Below are 21,704 nucleotides of genomic sequence, written 5' to 3'. Positions count from 1 at the left end.
GAAAAAAAACCCAAACCAATCATAGCACCTTTGTCTAGATTTGCACCAAATTTGAAGTTAGTCTCAGCAGGTCTCCTAAGACAAAATTACATAGATCTTTTTCAGTTGTTTTTTTTTTAATAATTCTATATTAGCTACCTCTTTTTGTCTATAATGTATTGTTTTTGCTGGATCTACTCTTTATTTTATGGTGTCCTTATTTAAATGTTAGTATTTTTTGCTGCAGCTGTTACATTTTCTGTAATATTGTACATGGTAATTGGGATTTGTTACATATTGTATATATTATATAAAAATATAGTATAGTATAATAATATAGTATATGAATATACAAACCCCTTTTCCATATGAGTTGGGAAATTGTGTTAGATGTAAATATAAACGGAATACAATGATTTGCAAATCATTTTCAACCCATATTCAGTTGAATATGCTACAAAGACAACATATTTGATGTTCAAACTGATAAACCTTTTTTTTGTGTGCAAATAATCATTAACTTTAGAATTTGATGCCAGCAACACGTGACAAAGAAGTTGGGAAAGGTGGCAATAAATACTGATAAAGTTGAGGAATGCTCATCAAACACTTATTTGGAACATCCCACAGGTGAACAGGCAAATTGGGAACAGGTGGGTGCCATAATTGGGTATAAAAGTAGATTCCATGAAATGCTCAATCATTCACAAATAAAGATGGGGCGAGGGTCACCACTTTGTCAACAAATGCCTGAGCAAATTGTTGAACAGTTTAAGAAAAACCTTTCTCAACCAGCTATTGCAAGGAATTTAGGGATTTCACAATCTACGGTCCGTAATATCATCAAAGGGTTCCGAGAATCTGGAGAAATCACTGCACGTAAGCAGCTAAGCCCGTGACCTTCGATCCCTCAGGCTGTACTGCATCAACAAGCGACATCAGTGTGTAAAGGATATCACCACATGGGCTCAGGAACACTTCAGAAACCCACTGTCAGTAACTACAGTTGGTCGCTACATCTGTAAGTGCAAGTTAAAACTCTCCTATGCAAGGCAAAAACCGTTTATCAACAACACCCAGAAACACCGTCGGCTTCGCTGGGCCTGAGCTCATCTAAGATGGACTGATACAAAGTGGAAAAGTGTTCTGTGGTCTGATGAGTCCATCCATCCATTTTCTACCGCTTATTCCCTTTTGGGGTCGCGGGGGGCGCTGGAGCCTATCTCAGCTACAATCGGGCGGAAGGCGGGGTACACCCTGGACAAGTCGCCACCTCATCGCAGGGCCAACACAGATAGACAGACAACATTCACACTCACATTCACACAGTCCACATTTCAAATTATTTTTGGAAATTGTGGACGTTGTATCCTCCGGACCAAAGAGGAAAAGAACCATCCGGATTGTTATAGGCGCAAAGTTGAAAAGCCAGCATCTGTGATGGTATGGGGGTGTATTAGTGCCCAAGACATGGATAACTTACACATCTGTGAAGGCGCCATTAATGCTGAAAGGTACATACAGGTTTTGGAGCAACATATGTTGCCATCCAAGCAACGTTACCATGGACGCCCCTGCTTATTTCAGCAAGACAATGCCAAGCCACGTGTTACATCAACGTGGCTTCATAGTAAAAGAGTGCGGGTACTAGACTGGCCTGCCTGTAGTCCAGACCTGTCTCCCATTGAAAATGTGTAGCGCATTATGAAGCCTAAAATACCACAACGGAGACCCCCGGACTGTTGAACAACTTAAGCTGTACATCAAGCAAGAATGGGAAAGAATTCCACCTGAGAAGCTTCAAAAATGTGTCTCCTCAGTTCCCAAACGTTTACTGAGTGTTGTTAAAAGGAAAGGCCATGTAACACAGTGGTGAACATGCCCTTTCCCAGCTACTTTGGCACGTGTTGCTGCCATGAAATTCCAAGTTAATTATTATTTGCAAAAAAAAAATAAAGTTTATGAGTTTGAACATCAAATATCTTGTCTTTGTAGTGCATTCAATTGAATATGGGTTAAAAAGGATTTGCAAATTATTGTATTCCGTTTATATTTACATCTAACACAATTTCCCAACTCATATGGAAACGGGGTTTGCATATTATATACTGTATATATAATATGTAAATATTACATATATGTTATATTTTATATTGCTACTATGGTACATTTTAGTCTACTTAATACCTGCATTATCCTTTCCATCCTGACCCTTTCTAGCCTTTGAAACTGAGCTACTGTGTGGAACAATTTCCCTTGTGGATAAATAAAGTTTGTCTAAGTTTAAGTCTATTATCCATCCTATTAGCTGACCAAAAAAAACAAACAATGATAACAATGTAAGCGTCTGTCTATCTGTGTTGGCCCTGCGATGAGGTGGCGACTTGTCCAGGGTGTACCCCGCCTTCCGCCCGATTGTAGCTGAGATAGGCTCCAGCGCCCCCCGCGACCCCAAAAGGGAATAAGCGGTAGAAAATGGATGGATGGAACAATGTAAGCTGCATTCCTTAGTTCTTAAAGTATCTTACCTGGAGTTTTACATGTAGTTTATTCTTTAATGCATTCCAGTAAAATGTACATAAATCCCAGTATTAGCTTAGTTTTTCACAGATAATTTGACTGTCAACAATTTTCACCTTTTTTTTTTTTTTTTTTACCAAGTATCCTCATGCAGAAATGATGGAGCAGTCACACTAATTTTCATGTTGTGTTTTGTAGTGTGTTAGTTTCAGTGGCGGGCCGTGCGTTTCCCACCGAGGCCTTCAGTGATGTCTGACTTCAATGATTACCTCTCATAATACCACAATTGATGTCACCACATGACCATTGCTGGAGAAATACTATACGGAAACACTTACACCTTTCTGTGCATTGGATCCAATCAGCAGTGTACAAAACAGGTTATTTTCTGGCGCATTTAAAAATCAACTAAAACGCATCAGCAATTAAAACATACAGTATCTTATGTGGTACTGTCAACATTTAAATTGCAAAAAACATATTAAAAGTGAAAAAATAAAATATTTGAACTCACAATTTGTAACAGTTATTCGACGCCGTACAAGCCAGTGGTACCCCTCGTTGTCGGCTTATTCGAGCGGAAATGGCGAGCATTTCCCCATTTCATCGCCAGAACAACTGAGCTAGCTTCCGGGGTTGGCAGACATCGTCTCACAAGATGTAGTTTCTCTTTAAATATCCTTCTTGAAAATGGCCTTGCAAATATATATCTGCCAAATAACAACGTTTTGTTCTCCTTCTCTGGCTACGGCGCAACACTTCCCGCTTCCTGCTAAATTGAAACTTGTGAATGGATACTCACTTTGGAATGACAAGTGAGTATCCAATCACAGTCTTGTTAACATCAGGCTACTGTCAACAACTCGTGATCTGATTGGCTATCGCAACTGTCTATCAACTGTATGTGCCCATTCACTTACAGTGCACAGACGCCCGCATTGTTGATTCTGAAGGCCTCGGGCAGATTTGGTACAGCATGGCAACATAAGATAGCTGAATTCTGATTGGATACAAACTACAACTAAAAACAACAGCACTGGAACGAGCATAAAATGACATGAAGAGAATATGAATACTTTTAGATATTTAGGGAAAGTAAATAAAACAATTATTTTATCTTTAATTATGATCATGATTTCTGGTTATGTTAGGCCAACAGAGAATACCTTGATGGCCCGGACGGCACACTACTGGTTAGTGTATCACCAATGTGTGTGACATCAAATGACTGCACTGCATCTCAATGGACTCAAAGTTTGATTTGCCCTCACGTTGCGAGTCTAAACTTAGGTTTGGACTCGAAAAAATGCGCTTTTTTCCTAGTCAGAAGTTGAATATTTGTTCCTTGGAGGAGGTAATAAAGCCCCATCAGGCAGCCACATAAGTCTTCTAGGCGGAGACACTATGGACGCTCAAGGATCTCGTCTGCAAGGACACGACACACTTGCAGTGTCGATTTAATTGCTCATAAATGTCAAGGAAGAAATGTCAGAACCATGGCCGGCGGATATGTCAGGGATGGTTTTGTAAAAGCGGGACTTCCAGATGTGACTTTAAAACAAGTCCCCAAGGTTTGATTCCCAACACGAACGATCGAAAAAAAAGAGCAACCTGCGTATGCATATTCAAATCAGGTCAACAGAGCGCGTATGATAAGTGATTGACCTCTGACCTGACACACTTCTGAAGACACTGGCCGTCCTGCAGGAAGAACGGCGCCCTGGGATGGCTCAGGCAGCGGGTGCAACGCTCAGAGTCCAGGCAGTGCAAACAGCCGGCGGGGCACGGCTCGCACTCGCCGCTCAGCCGGCCGCCGAAAAAAGCCCCGGGACATTTTGACACGCATGTTTGCTGAGAGGTCAGGAAGCGCCCTGGAGGAGCAAGGAAAAGCAAACATCGGCAGACAGCTGGAGGTAAATTAGATGATTTTTTTGTTGAAAACCCCCCCCCCCACAAAAAATTGCCTAGTTTGCTCACACTAAATAAAACTCACACGGACCTTTTGCACATTTTGCACACTGGTCGCTGTCTTCTCCAGAGCAGGACTCACAGGACGGGTGACAATCCTCACACTCGCCATCCTCTGCACAAACAAACACAGTTTTCTGTAAAGGAGTCAGGACATAGAAATGTTTGCTGTGTTAGGACACGAACAACTGTCTTTTTTGGAGAAATCTTCAAGGTGAAGACTTCACAAACCTAACTTGCATGCCAGTCCAGCGTGTACGATGGCACTTATTATTTCCTAATAGAGCGGGGGTCAGCAACCTGCGGCTCTAGAGCCACATGTGGCTCTTTAGTGGCACAAGGAGCTTTTTTGAAAATGTATGAAAATGGAAAAAAAAAGGGGTGAAAAATATGTTTTTTGTTGTAATATGGTTTCTGTAGGAGGACAAACACAACACAAACCTTTCTAATTGTTAGAAAGCCCGCTGTTTAATAGGTTTGTGTTTATGCTTCACTGATGAGAGTAGATAGATAGATAGATAGTACTTTATTGATTCCTTCAGGAGAGTTCCCTCAGGAAAATTTAAATTCAAGCAGCAGTGTGCTGCTGTATTGTATTGCTGTATTAAACACTGTACAGTATTTGGTGAGCGCTGTTTTGTCCTACTCATTTCAGCGGCCCTTGAACTCACCGTTGTGTGGACTGTGACTCAGCAGTTTGTTTGCATGTACAACTATCTCCGACGCTGCCGCAGAAAGACGTGTTTTATGCCACTCCTTCTTTGTCTCATTTTGTTCACCAAACGTTTTATACTGTGCATGAATGCACAAAGGTGAGCTTTGTTGATGTTATTGACTTGTTGGAGTGCTAATCAGGCATATTTGGTCACTGCATGACTGCAAGCTGAGCGATGCTAACATACTATTTAGGCTAGCTGTATGTACGTATTGCATCATTATGCCTCGTTTGTAGGTATATTTAATTTCCTTTACTTATGTCCTCTGTGTATTTAGTTTATTTTTCCATGTTTCATGACACATTATCTGTATGTAATATTGGCTGCATTTCTGATAGTTGTTCATGTGCCATGTTGTTCCAGACCACAGCAAGCGTTGTGGTCTGGATTGTAATAAATCCATTAGACAGCCTGACACACACATCTATACCTTTGGCCATTCTAAGACAGTCATTTGCAGGAGTTATCTCACCCTCTGAGAAGTTTTACTAATGTTTTCCAATGTTGTAAAAATGTGTAGAATAAATATTATATTTCAACATCTCTGTCAACGAAGATTTGTGTCAGCCTGCGACACATAGTCATTTTATAGAAAGCTAATATAACTAATTAGCTACTTACATCATGTGTTGCCATCATTATAACACTTATGTAAGTCTTTTAATTTTGGACTGGACAAGTCACCACCTCATCACAGGGCCAACACAGATAGACAGACAACATTCACACTCACATTCACACACTAGGGCCAATTTAGTGTTGCCAATCAACCTATCCCCAGGTGCATGTCTTGGAGGTGGGAGGAAGCCGGAGTACCCGTAGGGAACCAACGCAGTCACGGGGAGAACATGCAAACTCCACTATATCTGATTTATGACAGCAAAAGACTTCCAAAGTTTGCAAATAAATAGATATGATCAAAATAGTATCAATCTCACGGAGATTCCTGAGCCATTTTGAGGGTTATTGAGGAAGTCAGTCACGTGATCCGTGACGTAAAGTTAGGAACCAAAGATCCCTTTCCCTTCAACAACAATGCTAATCGAGCAGACTTTGTCAGAGCCAACAACAGTTGCTTTAGGAACAATTATTATCCAGAACCTTGTATTTTTGGCCGGGATCAGGATTCAGCTTTATTAAAACACTATAGCATTAGCAGAATTGCTAGGTGCTAAACATACAAACTAACCATTATAAACCATAATAAAACAAACATTTACAGTACAATTTCTACTCTTCCTGGGATGCCGACGGACAGGATGCTCATATAAGTCTGTTTAGATAAAAATCAATCCCAATCCTTACGAAGGGTTAAAACATTTTTTTATCCAAACTATGCTGTTTGGCCATCTCGGGGATGTCAAAGTTGACCAGCGTTTCAGTCCATGGCCACTTTTGTCTACTACCATGTGAGAGAAGCATAAATTATAATCTAGAATTTATTTTTACCAAGTTTGAGAGGAAGCATAAGCAGCCGTTGGCTTAGTGTGTCAACAACAGCAGTGTAAGCTCGCATTAGCTCACTGGTATCAATGCGCCGCTAGAATATTCAGATCACGACATGTAGATAGTATAGTTGGTAATTTCAGGATGTTTTTTTGAGAGGTTATAATGGGCGTTGCAACATCTGTTAACTCAATTGTTAGCTATTTAGTTGCAATTTCGAATGCATAAAAAAAGCCAAGCACATGTGTTTTTGTCTTACATAAGGATCGTGAATGATAAGACACCACATCTCTTTCCAATGTTTCTGTATTTCCAGTATGACTGATGTGATTACATGGTCAGAGTGCAGTAGTGTTACTACAGTGACGTAGAATCTACGGAAATTGCCGAAGATAGGAATATTCAAAATGGCCGACTGAAATTGTGGCATTTTGTAATGTTTAGACCTTATTTTCCCATACTTTGGGGATTGTAAATACAAATGGATATGGTTTAATGCAGTGGTTGAAAAACACTGCATTTCACGGCACACTAGTGTGCTGTGAGATACAGTCTGGTGTGCCGTGGGAAATTATCTAATTTCACCTATTTGGGTTAAAAATATTTTTTGCAAACCAGTAATTATAGTCTGCAAATGATGTGTGTTGTTGAGTGTCGGTGCTGTCTTGAGCTCGGCAGAGTAACCGTGAAATACTCTTCCATATCAGTAGGTGGCAGCAGGTAGCTATTTGCTTTGTAGATGTCGAAAACAGCGGGAGGCAGCATGCAGGTAAAAGGGTATCTAATGCTTAAACCAAAAATAAACAAAAGGTGAGTGCCCTTAAGAAAAGGCATTGAAGCTTATAGAAGGCTATGCAGAACGAAACTAAAACTGAACTGGCTACAAAGTAAACAAAAACAGAATGCTGGATGACAGCAAAGACTTACTGTGGAGCAAAGGTGGCGTCCACAATGTACACCCGAACATGACATGACAATGTCCCCATAAAGAAGGGTAAAAACAACTGAAATATTCCTGATTGCTAAAACAAAGTAGATGCGGGAAATAGTGCTCAAAGGAAGACATAAAACTTCTACAGGAAAATACCAGAAAAAAAGAAAAATCCACCAAAATAGAAGCGCAAGACAAGAACTAAAACACTACATACAGGAAAACACCAAAAAACTCTACATAAGTCACGGCGTGATGTGACAGGTCGTGATAGTACACCTACTTTGAGACAAGAGCTATATTGATGCATGCTTGGTTATGGTTTAAAGTCATATCCAACAATTGCGAGGACGACTTTTTACTGTCAACTGAGTTGAGTTTTTTTAATGATTTCTGCTGGTGGTGTGCCTCCGGATTTTTTCAACGCAAAAAATGTGCCTTGGCTCAAAACAGGTTGAAAAACACTGTTTTAATGGATACAATGAAACACAATTAAGCATATAATGTCAACTTGCTTTTCCACTCAACTGGCACATTAAGAGCTGGGTAGTGGAATGCAATGTGCTTGTAAGTTGACGTACTACTGTATTGAGATTTTGCGCTGGTGGATCCTACCTGATTGTAAATATCAAAATGCAAAAAAACCCCCCCAAAAAACAGGAAAAAGGGAGACAAAAGAAGGGTCTGCAATTTACGTAAAGCAATCTACGTTGGTTGATTGGTCTTCGGTCGATCCAAACAAACCTTTTTGCCAAATTTTGACCTCTGTTTTCATGAACCGGTTAACCAAACTTTGCATGTAACAAACAAGTCGCATATATTCTGCATGTAAAAAAAATGTTGTCTGTTGAATGTGTTTTGTGTTAAAAATGTTGGTTGTCGAGTACAGATTCTTCATGAGTGTTCAATCAATTATCTCAGTCTTTCTGGCCGAGGTACAGCAGCTCTGACTAAGTACTTAAGGTTCCAAAAAGATCCCTGATTGATTTTGGAGAAGAGGCAGGATGAATAGAATGTTGAAGAGTTGTTCTCACCGCTGCGAAACGTCCCAAATGGACATACGTCCTCGTCAGACACGCACTGTCCAATTTCCAGTGTTTTGCCCTCTTCACACGAAGCACAGTCGTGGAGGTGGGGGCCAATGCACGACACACAGTCTGTGTGACACTCTTCACAGTCATTTGTGTCTTCGTCGCCGTAGTAACCGTCTGGGCATACGGACACGCATTTCCCCTCTGAAGGACAAAACAAACAAAAGGATCTATCTGAATGACAGATTCAATACATCTTCACCAGGGTCAAATTCGAGGACTTTTAAAGCACTTTCAAAACCTGGCACACGTTTACTGCACCCTGCGGTTGTGTTAAACTACTTATTTATGCGTCTATTTACATACTCCAAATACAAATCTATTTTAAAAGGTATTATGCTATGCTAAACTAGGTTTTATAATAGATAATAGTAGACAGAGACTAAAGCACCAAACCTTGTCAAATGATATGAAAGCATGTGTTAATCACAGAGATTAATATCAAGGCTTAGGTCGTTACAAAATAATGACTGATTAAAAATACTGCAAAAGAAGGGACTCCTAAAAACTGATAAAAAAAGAAATTTTCATACAATTACGCAGTGCATAAATAAATGAATTCTAACTCAATTAATAATAGATAATAACAATATATATGTTTTTTAAATAAATTGCCAATGAAATGAAAGACTAAAGCTTCACCACTTTAGTCATTACTTTTGCGCTTAACAAACTTCTCTATGACATTGGCTTCAGACTTCTTCTGTTTGTTTGATACTGTCATTACTGCTACAAGTGGTGGAACAGGGCATTACAACAGAGTACCACTGCGGTCCACTCAGACCAGAGCTGAGAAACAGATTTTTTTGGACGGCCCTTAGTTAAGAAACGCTGCTCTGGAAGAAGGACGCCGGTTCTTTGGAAGTTGTAGTCACTGTGCGAATCAAATTGTTGTGGTTTAAGGCAGTGGTCCCCAACCACCGGGGCCGCGGCCCGGCACCGGTCCGTGGATCGTTTGGTACCGGGCCGCACAATAAATTAAAAAAATATAAATATATATTTTTTATTTATTTTTAAATTAAATCAACATAAAAAACATAAGATACACTTACAATTAGTGCACCAACCTATATAGATCAATACAGTCTGCAGGGATACAGTCCGTAAACACACATGATTGTATATTTTTATGAGAAAAAAAAAAAAAAAAAAAATCCCCCCCCCCCCCCCCCCCCCCCCCCCGGTCCGCGGGACAAATTTTCAAGCGTTGACCGGTCCGCAGTTACAAAAAGGTTGGGGACCACTGGTTTAAGGCATTCTGTAACGACGGGGCCACATTTTACTGCGCGAATCGTTCTCCCAAGATGCAGCAGGAACTCCGGAGGCGAGGTGCAGGTGAGACATTGATATATTGTCCATGAATCATGCAAAAATACAAAAAGACAGAAAAGCGCGCCCATAGCGTTGGAGCTATGGCGAAGCTTAGCACAGGAACAGGAATCAAAGATCGTAGAAATACTTAACGGGTTGCATGGAAGCAAAATAGAAGACGTCGTCAATGTTGCGTAGTGCAAACAAGGAAGCAAGACTGATTGTGGTGAAAAACAGGAATAAGTAGCTCTCTGATTAGTGCCCGCCAGCAGGTGAGCGTCCCGGACACTAATCAGATGGAAGGTGAAACTAGTCAGCACCCATGGTAACCAAAACACACAAACTCAAAAGTGCTGAAAACAGAACCGATGGAGTCAAAACTAAACAAAACATGATCCGGGCAACGGATCATGACACATGCTGTGTTAAAACGACTCAAAAAGTTGCAATTGGCATTCCAGACCAGGAGTTGGGAATGTCACTCTAGGCCTACGTGTAATCTTATTACGAAAACGTCTTTGCTGGCTTTTGACAGAGAAGCGTTAACTGAACGTGGTGATCAACAACCGCTTTTATGACTGTGATGTTCACCAGAACGTAAGGTATTTTATTTTGAAGTCCCGTTGCTAGACAGGAGGTACGCAGAGTCGAGTTGCTACTTGACTAGGGATGTATGCCAGTTATGTGATGCCGCCGATGCGTTGTTATTAAAGTTACAAGTTCTCATTATTTCTGCAGTCACCATAATGCAAGAACATTACATTGACCAACTGTTTGTTTTACTGCTTTTTCAGGCTGTAAAATTGTATTATTGTTTTGAACGGCCATATCTTGTCCTTCATATAGTGGGGGAGGTGGTACCTGACAGGAAGAGGTCAGTCTCGCACCAGTAGCACTCGTGCTGGTCGCAGCTCACACAGTTGTCGTCACACTGCACGCAGGCCATCTCCTCCTCTACGCTGTACGTTTTAGCGGGGCAGTTTTTGTAGCAGCCATCCTGGAAACTGATCACAAAGGTGGCAGTGGATGAGCTCCTTCACGTAACCACACACCCAAATCCGTTTCACTCTCAAGTCCATTCAATTCTAGTGTAGCAGTAACGTCATAGGCTGAGTTCACACAAGGCACACAGCCTTACTTGTAAAAGCCTTCTTTGCAGGACAGGCAATGCCTGGGGTTATCTGTTGAAAGCAGACAAAATACCTCAGCTCTACTTTTAGACCGGAAAGAAAAAAAAAAGCACAGCGGACCTTTGGAAATCAAACAGAACAAAAATTCAAGATTTCTAACATTTCAAGGAAAATATCACAGGGTGTCAGGTTAGTGTTTGACAATTCAGGGAATGTGCCTGTAGCCATTTTTCAGTTCCGTTCAGTTCGGTTTCAGTTTATTATGAACATGCATTCGATACAATGTAATGCATCACACAATTTCAGTTGTTTCATTACAGCGCGTCCGAAAAGGAGTAGGAAGAAGCATAGCTTATTTAATCCTACCCCTTTTCATACCATAGCAATTTTATCTAATTTCCATGTTCTCTGTAACAGAACAGTGAACAAATAAATAATAAATAAATAATATACCATAGTAAGCAAACAAATGTTAAATACATAAATAATCTTTGTCTCAATAAAAAAAAGAAAAGGAAAAAAAAAGGGTTCAAGATGTTCATCATAATTCTTGTTCTGTGTACTTTGTGAACACTTGTAGTTTGAACAACTGAATCATATTGGTGTTTTGTTTGACTGCTTCGGTTAATCCGTTCCATAATTTAATTCCACATACTGATATGCTAAAGGTTTTAAGTGTTGTATGAGCATACCAAATGTCAATGTCTGCAGTGAGTAATAATCAGTGATGAAGGAAAAAAAAGGCGTTTTTTTTTAAATTAATGCGCCGCGTATGCTTAAAATGATCAGAATTCGTAACTATTAAATGTTATTATAAATGTACCTGTTACTACATTACATATATACTTACATCAAGTATATAAAACCCTAATGTAGGTGTTTGAATGTTTTTTAAGGGCTTTATAGGCAGAATAAAGAGGCTCCCATAGGCTATACGAGTTAGAATGCACAAAAAAAAAATACATTAGTTGTTTTGTCTCTCATGATTGTGAACGATAAGCAAAATAAAAATAAAAAAACAGTTCAAACAACCTGTGCATGTTTTTTTTCCAATTCTGTTTAGCAGAAGATGCTCGTAAAGAAATTGGAATATTGTTAAATTTGCATTGATGTTTACAAAAAAACACCTTAGCTTTGTTAAAGAAACAGAAAGTTTGTTCAAAATATTTTGACTTCAACAAAAGTTTTCTAAGGTTAATTATCTACAATTTTAACAAGCATAAGAATTTGATCAGGAGGAAGCATGTTAAATTATTTTTTCAAGAGGTTCAACAGAGTTAAATAGTTTTTTAAGTTGACTAAAACACTTACTGTACAGTACGTTAGGTTTGTTACAGGAGTTGAAGAAATTTGTTAAACATAAGTTGAACAATTTGTTAAATTGTCTTTGATGGTCACAACAATGTAGGTTAGGTTAGTTCCAGAAGTTGAAGTTCGCTCAAAAAATGTGTTGCTGCATTGTCTTCAATGTTTGCAAAAACGTGTTAGCTGTGTTGAAGTTTGCAGAAAATATCATCATATTGTGGGTCGTTTGCGTTCATCGTGTCATCTTAAAAGATGTTTGTGTGTAGACAAATCTAGTTTTTGGAGTAAGGGATGACTCTTATGGGGCGGTATAGCTCGGTTGGTAGAGTGGCCGTGCCATCAACCTGAGGATTACAGGTTCGATCCCCGCTTCCGCCATCCTAGTCACTGCCGTTGTGTCCTTGGGCAAGACACTTTACCCACCTGCTCCCAGGGCCACCCACACTGGTTTAAATGTAACTTAGATATTGGGTTTTCACTATGTAAAGCCCTTTGAGTCACTAGAGAAAAGTGCTATATAAATATAATTCACTTAAATTCACTACCTGCTGACGGTTTCGGCTAACACTTTGGCCTTCGTCAGAGCTGTTGTTGCTTCTGGTGTGTCTACTTTATTTTGAAAGTTTCTCGGCCTGGCCAGCTGTTTTTAGACACATCACACCAGGAAGCAAAGATAGCTCTGAGGAAGGCTGAAGTGTCAGCCAAAACTGTCAGCAAGTAAGAGTCATCTCCTACTCAAAAAACTATATTTGTCTGCACACACAAATATTTTACCTATCATAAATTGTCTTTGACATTTTAAAAAAAGATGTTACTTTTGTGTACATTTGGTGTGTTGAAGACTCAACAAAAACACATAGTGTGAAATGTCATTGAAGTCTTTAAATCGTTTTTTGAATTTAAATTAGTTTTGTTCCAGAAGTTAAAGGTGTTTGTAAATCATCTTTGATGCAAACAGAAACGACAGATGAAATAACTTGAAGTTTGTTACAGAAGTCGCATGAGAGGGTTGTTAAATTGTCAACGCTGACAAAAAACTGTTAAAATGTTAAGAACAAACTCATTAAAGAAATTTGTTAAATTGACTTGGATGTCAACAAAACACCTGGATGTTAGGCTGGTTGAAAAACTTGAAGTTTGTGAAGTGGTACCTCGATTTACGAGTACGGTAGTTTAACTTACGAGTATTTTGAGATACGAGCTGTCTATTGAATTTTTATTGCTGGCGTAGTTTGAGTTATGAGACTTTTTGAACCGGTTCAAGTATTTGTCCATACCCGCAGCCAGACATCGACACAATCCTGCCCTCCAACTACCAGAACTGAGAAAGTCTGTGCAAAGGAGAAACAGCGGACAACCGATTCAGAGGAACAAACCACTAAAAACATGTCCCAACGGTTGTCCTACCCTTCGTCTAAACCAGAGTTCCCCAACCTTTTTTCCACCAGGGACCAGTTTAATGTATGCATTATTTTCACGGACCGGCTTTGGAGATAAAAACAGCAAAAAAATGAGCATGAAAAATTAGCCTTTGGCTACAGTCTGGCACATTAACATTTTATATGTCCATTAATGTGCACTGTCCCATGTAGTATAACAAATGAGTAGTAATATACATCTATTAAGAAGCTTATTGGTGTGTTTAGAGCAGGGGTCTCCAAACTTTTTGACTCGGGGGCCGCATTGGATTAAAAAAAATTGGCCGGGGGCTGGGCTGTATATACATATATATATATATATATATATATATATATATATATCCATCCATCCATTTTCTACCGCTTATTCCCTTTGGGGTCGCGGGGGGCGCTGGAGCCTATCTCAGATATATATATATATATATATATATATATATATATATATATACCACATTTTTCGGACTATAAGTCGCAGTTTTTTTCATATTTTGGCTGGGCTCCAGTGCGACTTATATATGTTTTTTCCTTCTTTATTATGCATTTTCGACAGGTGCGACTTATACTCTGGTGCGACTTATACTCCGAAAAATACGGTATATATGCACACATGTGTGTATATATATATATATATATATATATATATATATATATATATATACATATATACATGTATATATGTATATATGTATATATATATATATATATATATATATATATATATATATATATATATATATATATATGAATATACATGTATATAAATATATATATATATATATATATACATATTGTATATGTATGTATATATGTACATATATATATTGGTATATATACATATATATGTGTATATATGTGTATATATGTATATATATATGTGTTTATATATATACATATATATATGTATATATATATACATATATATATATATATATATACATATCTATATATATACAAACATATATATATATATATATATATATATATATATATATATATATATATATATATATATATATATATATATATATATATATATTCCAAGTTCGATGATTTCACGTTATCGATGGGAAAATGCATTTTTAGACAATATGATTTGCCTGAGCGGCTAGGAGACAACGAGCGGTAGAAAATGGATTAGAAAGGACAGATTTAAAAAAATGATAATTAAAAAAATAAATAAAATAATTTTAATCGTAATTTTTTTTTAAACATTTTTTTTTTTTTTTACTTGGGACTTCGTAGTTTGAGGACCTCTGGTTTAGAGGGACAGGCGAAAGTTAAGTCAGAGAAAATGCGGTAGTTTATAAAATAATTATTGTATCTGTGCGGCCCGATAGCAAATGCGTCATGGACTGGTTCCGGTCCCCGGACACGTGGTCGGGGACCACTGGTCTAAACGAAGGTGTGTGGGGGCTGTCGGTGCTGTGTTTGTAGTGTATCGGTTTGTTGTGTTGCCTTGCATGGCGAGCTGGGCGGTCAGCATTGCGCTTGATGCACGGGCACAGCTTGCCGAGCTTCCTGGTCCGTCAGTCAAATATGTCCATGTGCAACATAAACAACGATTTCCTAGTTGCTATTGTAACAGCCCGTAAAAGACAGCAACTAAAAGTCTGCTCTCCAATGTAAATGCAAAACAATATTATTATTACATTATATAAAACTAGTGTAGTTGTTTGTAGTACATGTGTTTCGTACAATATTTCTTATCTAATACTGGTAGTTGCTTTTTCTTTTTAAAAGCCATGTTACATGTTAAACTTGTGGTGTCGGCTAAACACAGATTAGATTGATTTTAATTAATTTCGATGGGAGGGGATGAGGTGGCGACTTGTCCAGGGTGTACCCCGCCTTCCGCCCGATTGTAGCTGAGCTAGGCTCCAGCGCCCCCCCGCGACCCCAAAGGGAATAAGCGGTAGAAAAAGGATGGATGGATGGAGGGAGGGGATGATTTGAGATACAAACGTTTTGAGTTCCGAGCCTGGTTAGTGGAACGCAATGCGCTCGTAGTTTGAGGATTTTTTTTTTTATATAACAAAAAACACGTACGGTAGACTTGAAGTTTGTTAAAGAAGTGTGTCAGATTTGCTAAAGACTGAATTATTCATAGGTGTCGTTTGTGTGTCTCAATGTGTCAGTCCTGTGATTGACAGGTCAGCAGTCCAAGATGGACCATGCGTTTTAAAGAGAAGGATTCATTATACTGTATATCAAAAGTATGGGTGGATAGGCACATAGCAACCAAAATTGACCAATGCCCTTTTAATTGTACCTTGTACTATTTCTAGCAATATGGCAAGGAGGGCACAGCCTCAAGACTTACATAAGACACACTGCCTGCAGCCTTCCTCGCACGCCATGCAGTCGCTGTAGTCTGGATCTTCGACTTCTCCTAAAAGAGGGAAGTAATTCACCTTTTCGGTTACTTAAACACACTCGTAGGTAATCATGTGACATAGCATGCCTTCTCCACACTCCAGCTTGACGCACGCTCCCTCTGAGACGTAATAGGAGGAGTTACACTTCAGGCAGTGGTTGAAACTTGTGCAGAGCCTGCAGTGGTCCGAGCAGGGCTCACAGCTCCTGTCCTTGGTGTGGTATAAAGCCTCGGGACAGGTGTCGAGACAGTGGCCCTCGTGCAGGTAACGCTCCAGTTCAAACTTGTCTGCAGTGATTAAACGTCGGTTTAATCTTCAGCATTTATTCGGTTCGACATTGTTGGCCCTTACCAGTGTCACAGCTGGTGCAGTTGGCCGGCCCCGCCTCTACACACGTGGCGCAGGTGTGATCGCACAAGTGGCACCGCCTACCCGACTCATACTTGCCCCTGGCGCACTCCACTAGGCAATAACCCTCGTCCAGAGCGCTGCAACAACACCCCCAAAATAGCATGTAGCTTGTAGCTAATCAAAGTAGCAAAGAGCTTCCTAGGACCTGAGCAGCAATTGATTGGAAAAGTTTATGTTTTTGCTGGTTGAGGGAATCGATCCCGTGTCCCAAGTCACGGGCCTCCACATTCTACACCACGTTGCCTGCCTCTAACAGTGTTAGTTTCACACTGTGCTTCTAAAGAATTAAACTATTTATGAAACAAGAATGGGAAGGCATGACACTTTAGTCAAATCATGGATGGCAGTGAATTTCCTGCTGCTCAACCAGGAGAAAACAGAGGTTTTAGTTATAGGTAATGAATGTCAGACTGAGAAACTTTTATCAAATCTGGGCATGATTTTTGACCCCATACTGAGTTTTATTCCACATATGAAAAATGTTACATTTTTATTATCTTTTTATAATAGTAAGAACATAGCCAGAGTACGCCTGTGTCTCTTTTAGGCCAACACAGTGGTGCTAATGCATGCTCTTATTTCCTGTCGTTTAGACCAGTGGTTCTCGAATGGGGGTACTTGAAGGTATGCCAAGGGGTACGTGAGATTTTTTTTTTATATTCTAAAAATAGCAACAATTCAAAAATCCTTTATAAATATATTTATTGAATAATACTTCAACAAAATATGAATGTAAGTTCGTAAACTCAGTGAAGCACAAGCTCAGGTTTGTCACTAAAATGTCTGTCAAAAAGAAGTGTGAAAAGAAATGCAACAATGCAATATTCAGTGTTGACAGCTAGATTTTTTGTGGACATGTTCCATAAATATTGATGTTAAAGATTTCTTTTTTTGTGAAGAAATGTTTAGAATTAAGTTCATGAATCCAGATGGATCTCTATTACAATCCCCGAAGAGGGCACTTTAAGTTGATGATTACTTCTATGTGTAGAAATATTTATTTATAATTGAATCACTTGTTTATTTTTCAACAAGTTTTTAGTTATTTGTATATCTTTTTTTCCAAATAGTTCAAGAAAGACCACTACAAATGAGCAGTATTTTGCACTGTTATACAATTTAATAAATCAGAAACTGATGACATAGTGCTGTATTTTACTTCTTTATCTCTTTTTTTCAACCAAAATTGCTTTGCTCTGATTAGGGGGTACTTTAATTAAAAAACTGTTCACAGGGGGTACATCACTGAAAAAAGGTTGAGAACCACTGGTTTAGACTATTGGAATGCCCTGCTCTCTGATCTTCCCAAAAAGAATATTGGAAATCTACAATTGTTATGAAACTCAGGAGCACGTGTGCTGACGGGGAACAAAGGGTGGTAGCATATTACATCAGTTTTAAATTTGTTGCATTGGCTTCCAGTCCACTTCAAGGTCAATCATAAAGTTCTATTATTATTATTATTATTTTTAATGGCCTTGCGCCTTCTTATCTATCTGACATGCATTTACCGTATTAACCCCTACAGATCCTGAGGTCCTTTGGCACCGGCTTTATGTCTTTATCAAATACTAGAACAAAAACTCAGTGAAACAGCATATAGCCACTATGGCCTTCACCTGAAGAACAGCCTGAGGGTTTTCAATTCAATAAATAAGGGTTTGTATGTTCTCTACAGCCAACATTATGTATTATTCTACTGATCTTTTTTGTATAAAGGTTAGTGACTGAAGCATAGTTTTGTAGTTGTTTCCCCATATTTCTGCACAATAACTCAGATATGGTAACACTAGCAAGCAGTACAGAATATGAAGTGATTTTTGGTCCAATACATATTTAGCTTTGTTCATAATTGATGTATTTCTTGCCACCTTATGTTGTTTATGTCTTATATGAGGTTTCCAGTTCATTTTATCACCAATCATTACATCTAGAAATTTGATTTCATTTACTCTTTCAATGTGTATTCCGTTTGTATTTGTGTTTGACTTTCTCTTCTACTGTTACCAAATATAATTATTTTAGTTTTACTGAGGTTTAAGGATAATCTGTTTTTGTCAAACCATCTCCATCTTGTTTTATTTTTTTGATTAAAATATTGTGATTTAGGGTGTCAAATGCTTTAGTTAGATCCATAAACATTGCCGCTGCACGCTGTTTACCATCGATTGCGTTGGTAAATTCCGTCTAGCCTATTTGTATATGTGTTTGACTTTCTCTTCTACGGTTACCGAATATAATTATTTTAGGTTTACTAAGGTTTAAGCATAGTCTGTTTTTGTCAAACCATCTCTTTAATTTCTTAATTTCTTCTGTTATCTGTGTTAGCTTCCGTGTTTTTTCTCCTAAACAAAACGCTGTTTCGTCCGTGAATGATACTAACTTTAAGTCTTTTGTAACTTTACCTATATCATTTATATAAAGATTGAACAATTTTGGGTCCAGTATTGATCCCTGGGTTACGCCACAGGATATATTTAGCTTTGTAGACGTGTGTTCGCCTAGATTTATGTATTGCTTGGTTAAGTAGATTCTTATCCAGTTTAAGACCAACCCTCTGATGCCATATCATTCTAATTTTTAATTTAAAATATTGTGATTTAGGGAGACAAATGCTTTAGATGGATCCATAAACATTGCCGCTGCACACTGTTTACCATCTATTGCATTGGTCATTTCCTCTGTTATTTCGAATTAAAGCCATCAATGTTGAATATTAGCCCATTAACCATATTGGTTCTCAGGGAGTATTCTATGTTTGGTTATTGAACAGTTTTTCAATGATTTTATAAAATGGTGAAAATAAAGAAATAGGTCTATAATTTGTAAATTGGTGTTTGTCTCCAGTTTTATAAATCGGTACAACTTTAGCTATTTTCATTTTGTTTGGGAATCTGCCAATTTGAAATGAAAGGTTACTGATATACGTTAATTGTCATAAAATCTCTTCAGTAACCTTTTTATTCTTTCCATTTCAATTCCATTACAAACGATTGAAGTCTTGGATTTGCACGTTTTCACACTTTTAACTACAATATTTCCTTTGGTGTCACTTTTTTGAGGAACATTGAGTTGGGTTTTCTACCTATGGTTCTCAGTTAAAACTTGGTCTGGAATCCTGACCATGAATTGATTTACGTGGACCCCGACTTAAACAAGTTGGAAAACCTATTCGGGTGTTACCATTTAGTGGTCAATGGTACGGAATATGTACTGTACTGTGTAAACTGTACTGTTTCATATAATGTATTCTCTTCCTTTGCAATCTACTAATAAACGTTTCAATCAATAAATCAATCATCCTTTCCGCAGATTTTGGTCCAATATTTACAAAATAATTATTGAAGCTTTCAACTACTTCCCTTCATGTTTGTGCCATTTTTAATAATGCTCGTGAGGATCCCCCATGTTGCGCTCGTATTGTTTTTGTTCCTGTCTAATATTTAACTGTAATATTCTTTTGTACATGTTCGTGGTATGCTACTTAGCTTGTTTTTAATGCCTCTGTAATTTTTTGTGTTATAAATGTTCTATATAATGTAAAACCGTTGTCATCCATGGTTGATTGTTCTATTTTTGACTGGAATCATAGCCCTGATTATCAGTTTGAAAATAGGTTAATTTTTTAGATTCATTGTTTTGTTGTTATTTCGTCGTATTGAGGCTATTAGGATAGGATCCAATTTACCGTGAAGCAACACAGCTGATGCACTCCCAGTCTTGCGGTCCTGTGCACTTCAGACATGTCTGGTGGCACGGGTGACACTGTCCGTTACCGTCTTGGTACTCTGCTGCAAGGTTTAACAAACCCAAAAAACAAAATATTTAAGGCATTAACATTGTGAACGATGAGGAAGCACTACAATGAACTTGAACTGTTGTTCTGTTTTCAAAGCAATGACTGGCTCTTTGAATTTAAAAGTGTGAAAACAAACAGCTCAATGTGCTTTCTATTATGTTTATTTAAAGGACGTGAGCCAATAAAAGCTGGCAGGGACTGACCATCTGCGCATGCTGAGTTGAGAACACACTCCCCATCCTGCAGGCTGTGACCACTGGAACAGCTGCTGCAGTTGGCCAGGCTCGGTCCGACACAGGTGAGACAGCTGGCGTCGCACCTGTAGAGGCAGAGCCCATCGACAGCATTTGCAGCGCAGAGTGGAAAACAAACACACACACACACACACACAGGATGCAGGGTCTGTCATCAGCAGATAAACAAGCCACCCACACCTGAACACACACCAGTGAGCTCACCTCCTACACATCCTGTGCCCGTCAGCTATCTCCAGGTTTGGCTCTGTGGCGAAGAAGCCGCCACTGCAGGAGGGAACACACCTCCATTCCTCCATTAAGTAACCTTCTGCACATTGTGTGCACGCCTCAACGCCTGCACCTGATGAAAGCACAAAGGTATGACCGTCACACAGTAGCACCTCCCTAGATCCGGTGTAGCCTCCGAGACCTTTGACCTCTCACCTGCGCAAGCAGCGCAGACCCGGTGGCAAGCTTTGCACAGACCTTCCCCCTCGTCGTGGTAGAGTGCTGGCGCACAGCTCCGCTGGCATCGGTTCCCGCGCAGGCTGGAGAGAAGGCGGAGAGAGCATGAAGCGGCGTGACGCCCACCGCCACCACCCAAGCGACGGTGCGGTGGTGACTCACCGCCATTAGCCTGCGAGCTCCGCTTACCAACCCACAGCTGCCACTGCGGGCGCTAGGTGAGCTGAGTCACAGAGAGCCGATGTCGGGAGACTTCTAACTCAACATTATGGTTTAATTTGTCACAGGTTGCAGTGGTGTAGTGTGGGATGCCAAGGGCCCTGGGCTGGGCGGGTATAAAGCCTCCTAATCCCATTTCCTTAGCACACTTTAAGGAAACAACACTAACCTATCTAAGAATAATGCATCCAATTGCCCATATTCACTATCAGAGCTTTTGTTGTAGCTTATTATTAAAATAAACAGTACTTGTTTATAGATCAATATTAATAACGAGAAAACCTGCAGGTAGTGTTGTCCCGATACCAATATTTTAGTACCAATACAGGTACCAAAATAATTTCAATACTTTTAGGTACTTTTCTAAATAAAGTGTACCACAAA

At 39.1% G+C, this 21,704-nt stretch overlaps 1 protein-coding gene across 1 annotated transcript in view; it reads right to left on the bottom strand.

The window, feature by feature from the left end:
• Nucleotides 1-21,704, bottom strand: part of pcsk5a (proprotein convertase subtilisin/kexin type 5a) — a 112,918-nt gene that overhangs the window by 46,645 nt on the left and 44,569 nt on the right. Inside the window, exons 20-31 of the mRNA XM_061927289.2 lie at nt 21,081-21,184; nt 20,859-20,997; nt 20,604-20,719; nt 20,290-20,392; nt 16,542-16,678; nt 16,277-16,477; nt 16,136-16,204; nt 11,101-11,143; nt 10,824-10,966; nt 8,595-8,795; nt 4,499-4,582; nt 4,172-4,370 (exon numbers count right to left, since the gene is read on the bottom strand). Of these exons, the coding sequence (XP_061783273.2) occupies nt 4,172-4,370; nt 4,499-4,582; nt 8,595-8,795; nt 10,824-10,966; nt 11,101-11,143; nt 16,136-16,204; nt 16,277-16,477; nt 16,542-16,678; nt 20,290-20,392; nt 20,604-20,719; nt 20,859-20,997; nt 21,081-21,184 (1,539 nt within the window). The remainder of the gene's footprint in view (nt 1-4,171; nt 4,371-4,498; nt 4,583-8,594; nt 8,796-10,823; nt 10,967-11,100; nt 11,144-16,135; nt 16,205-16,276; nt 16,478-16,541; nt 16,679-20,289; nt 20,393-20,603; nt 20,720-20,858; nt 20,998-21,080; nt 21,185-21,704) is intronic.

Source organism: Nerophis lumbriciformis, linkage group LG32, assembly GCF_033978685.3.
Source record: "Nerophis lumbriciformis linkage group LG32, RoL_Nlum_v2.1, whole genome shotgun sequence".
In the NCBI taxonomy this organism is placed as follows: Eukaryota; Metazoa; Chordata; class Actinopteri; order Syngnathiformes; family Syngnathidae; genus Nerophis; species Nerophis lumbriciformis.
The sequence above is the reverse complement of the archived record's forward strand: the minus strand, read 5'-3'. Positions and strand labels throughout refer to the sequence as shown.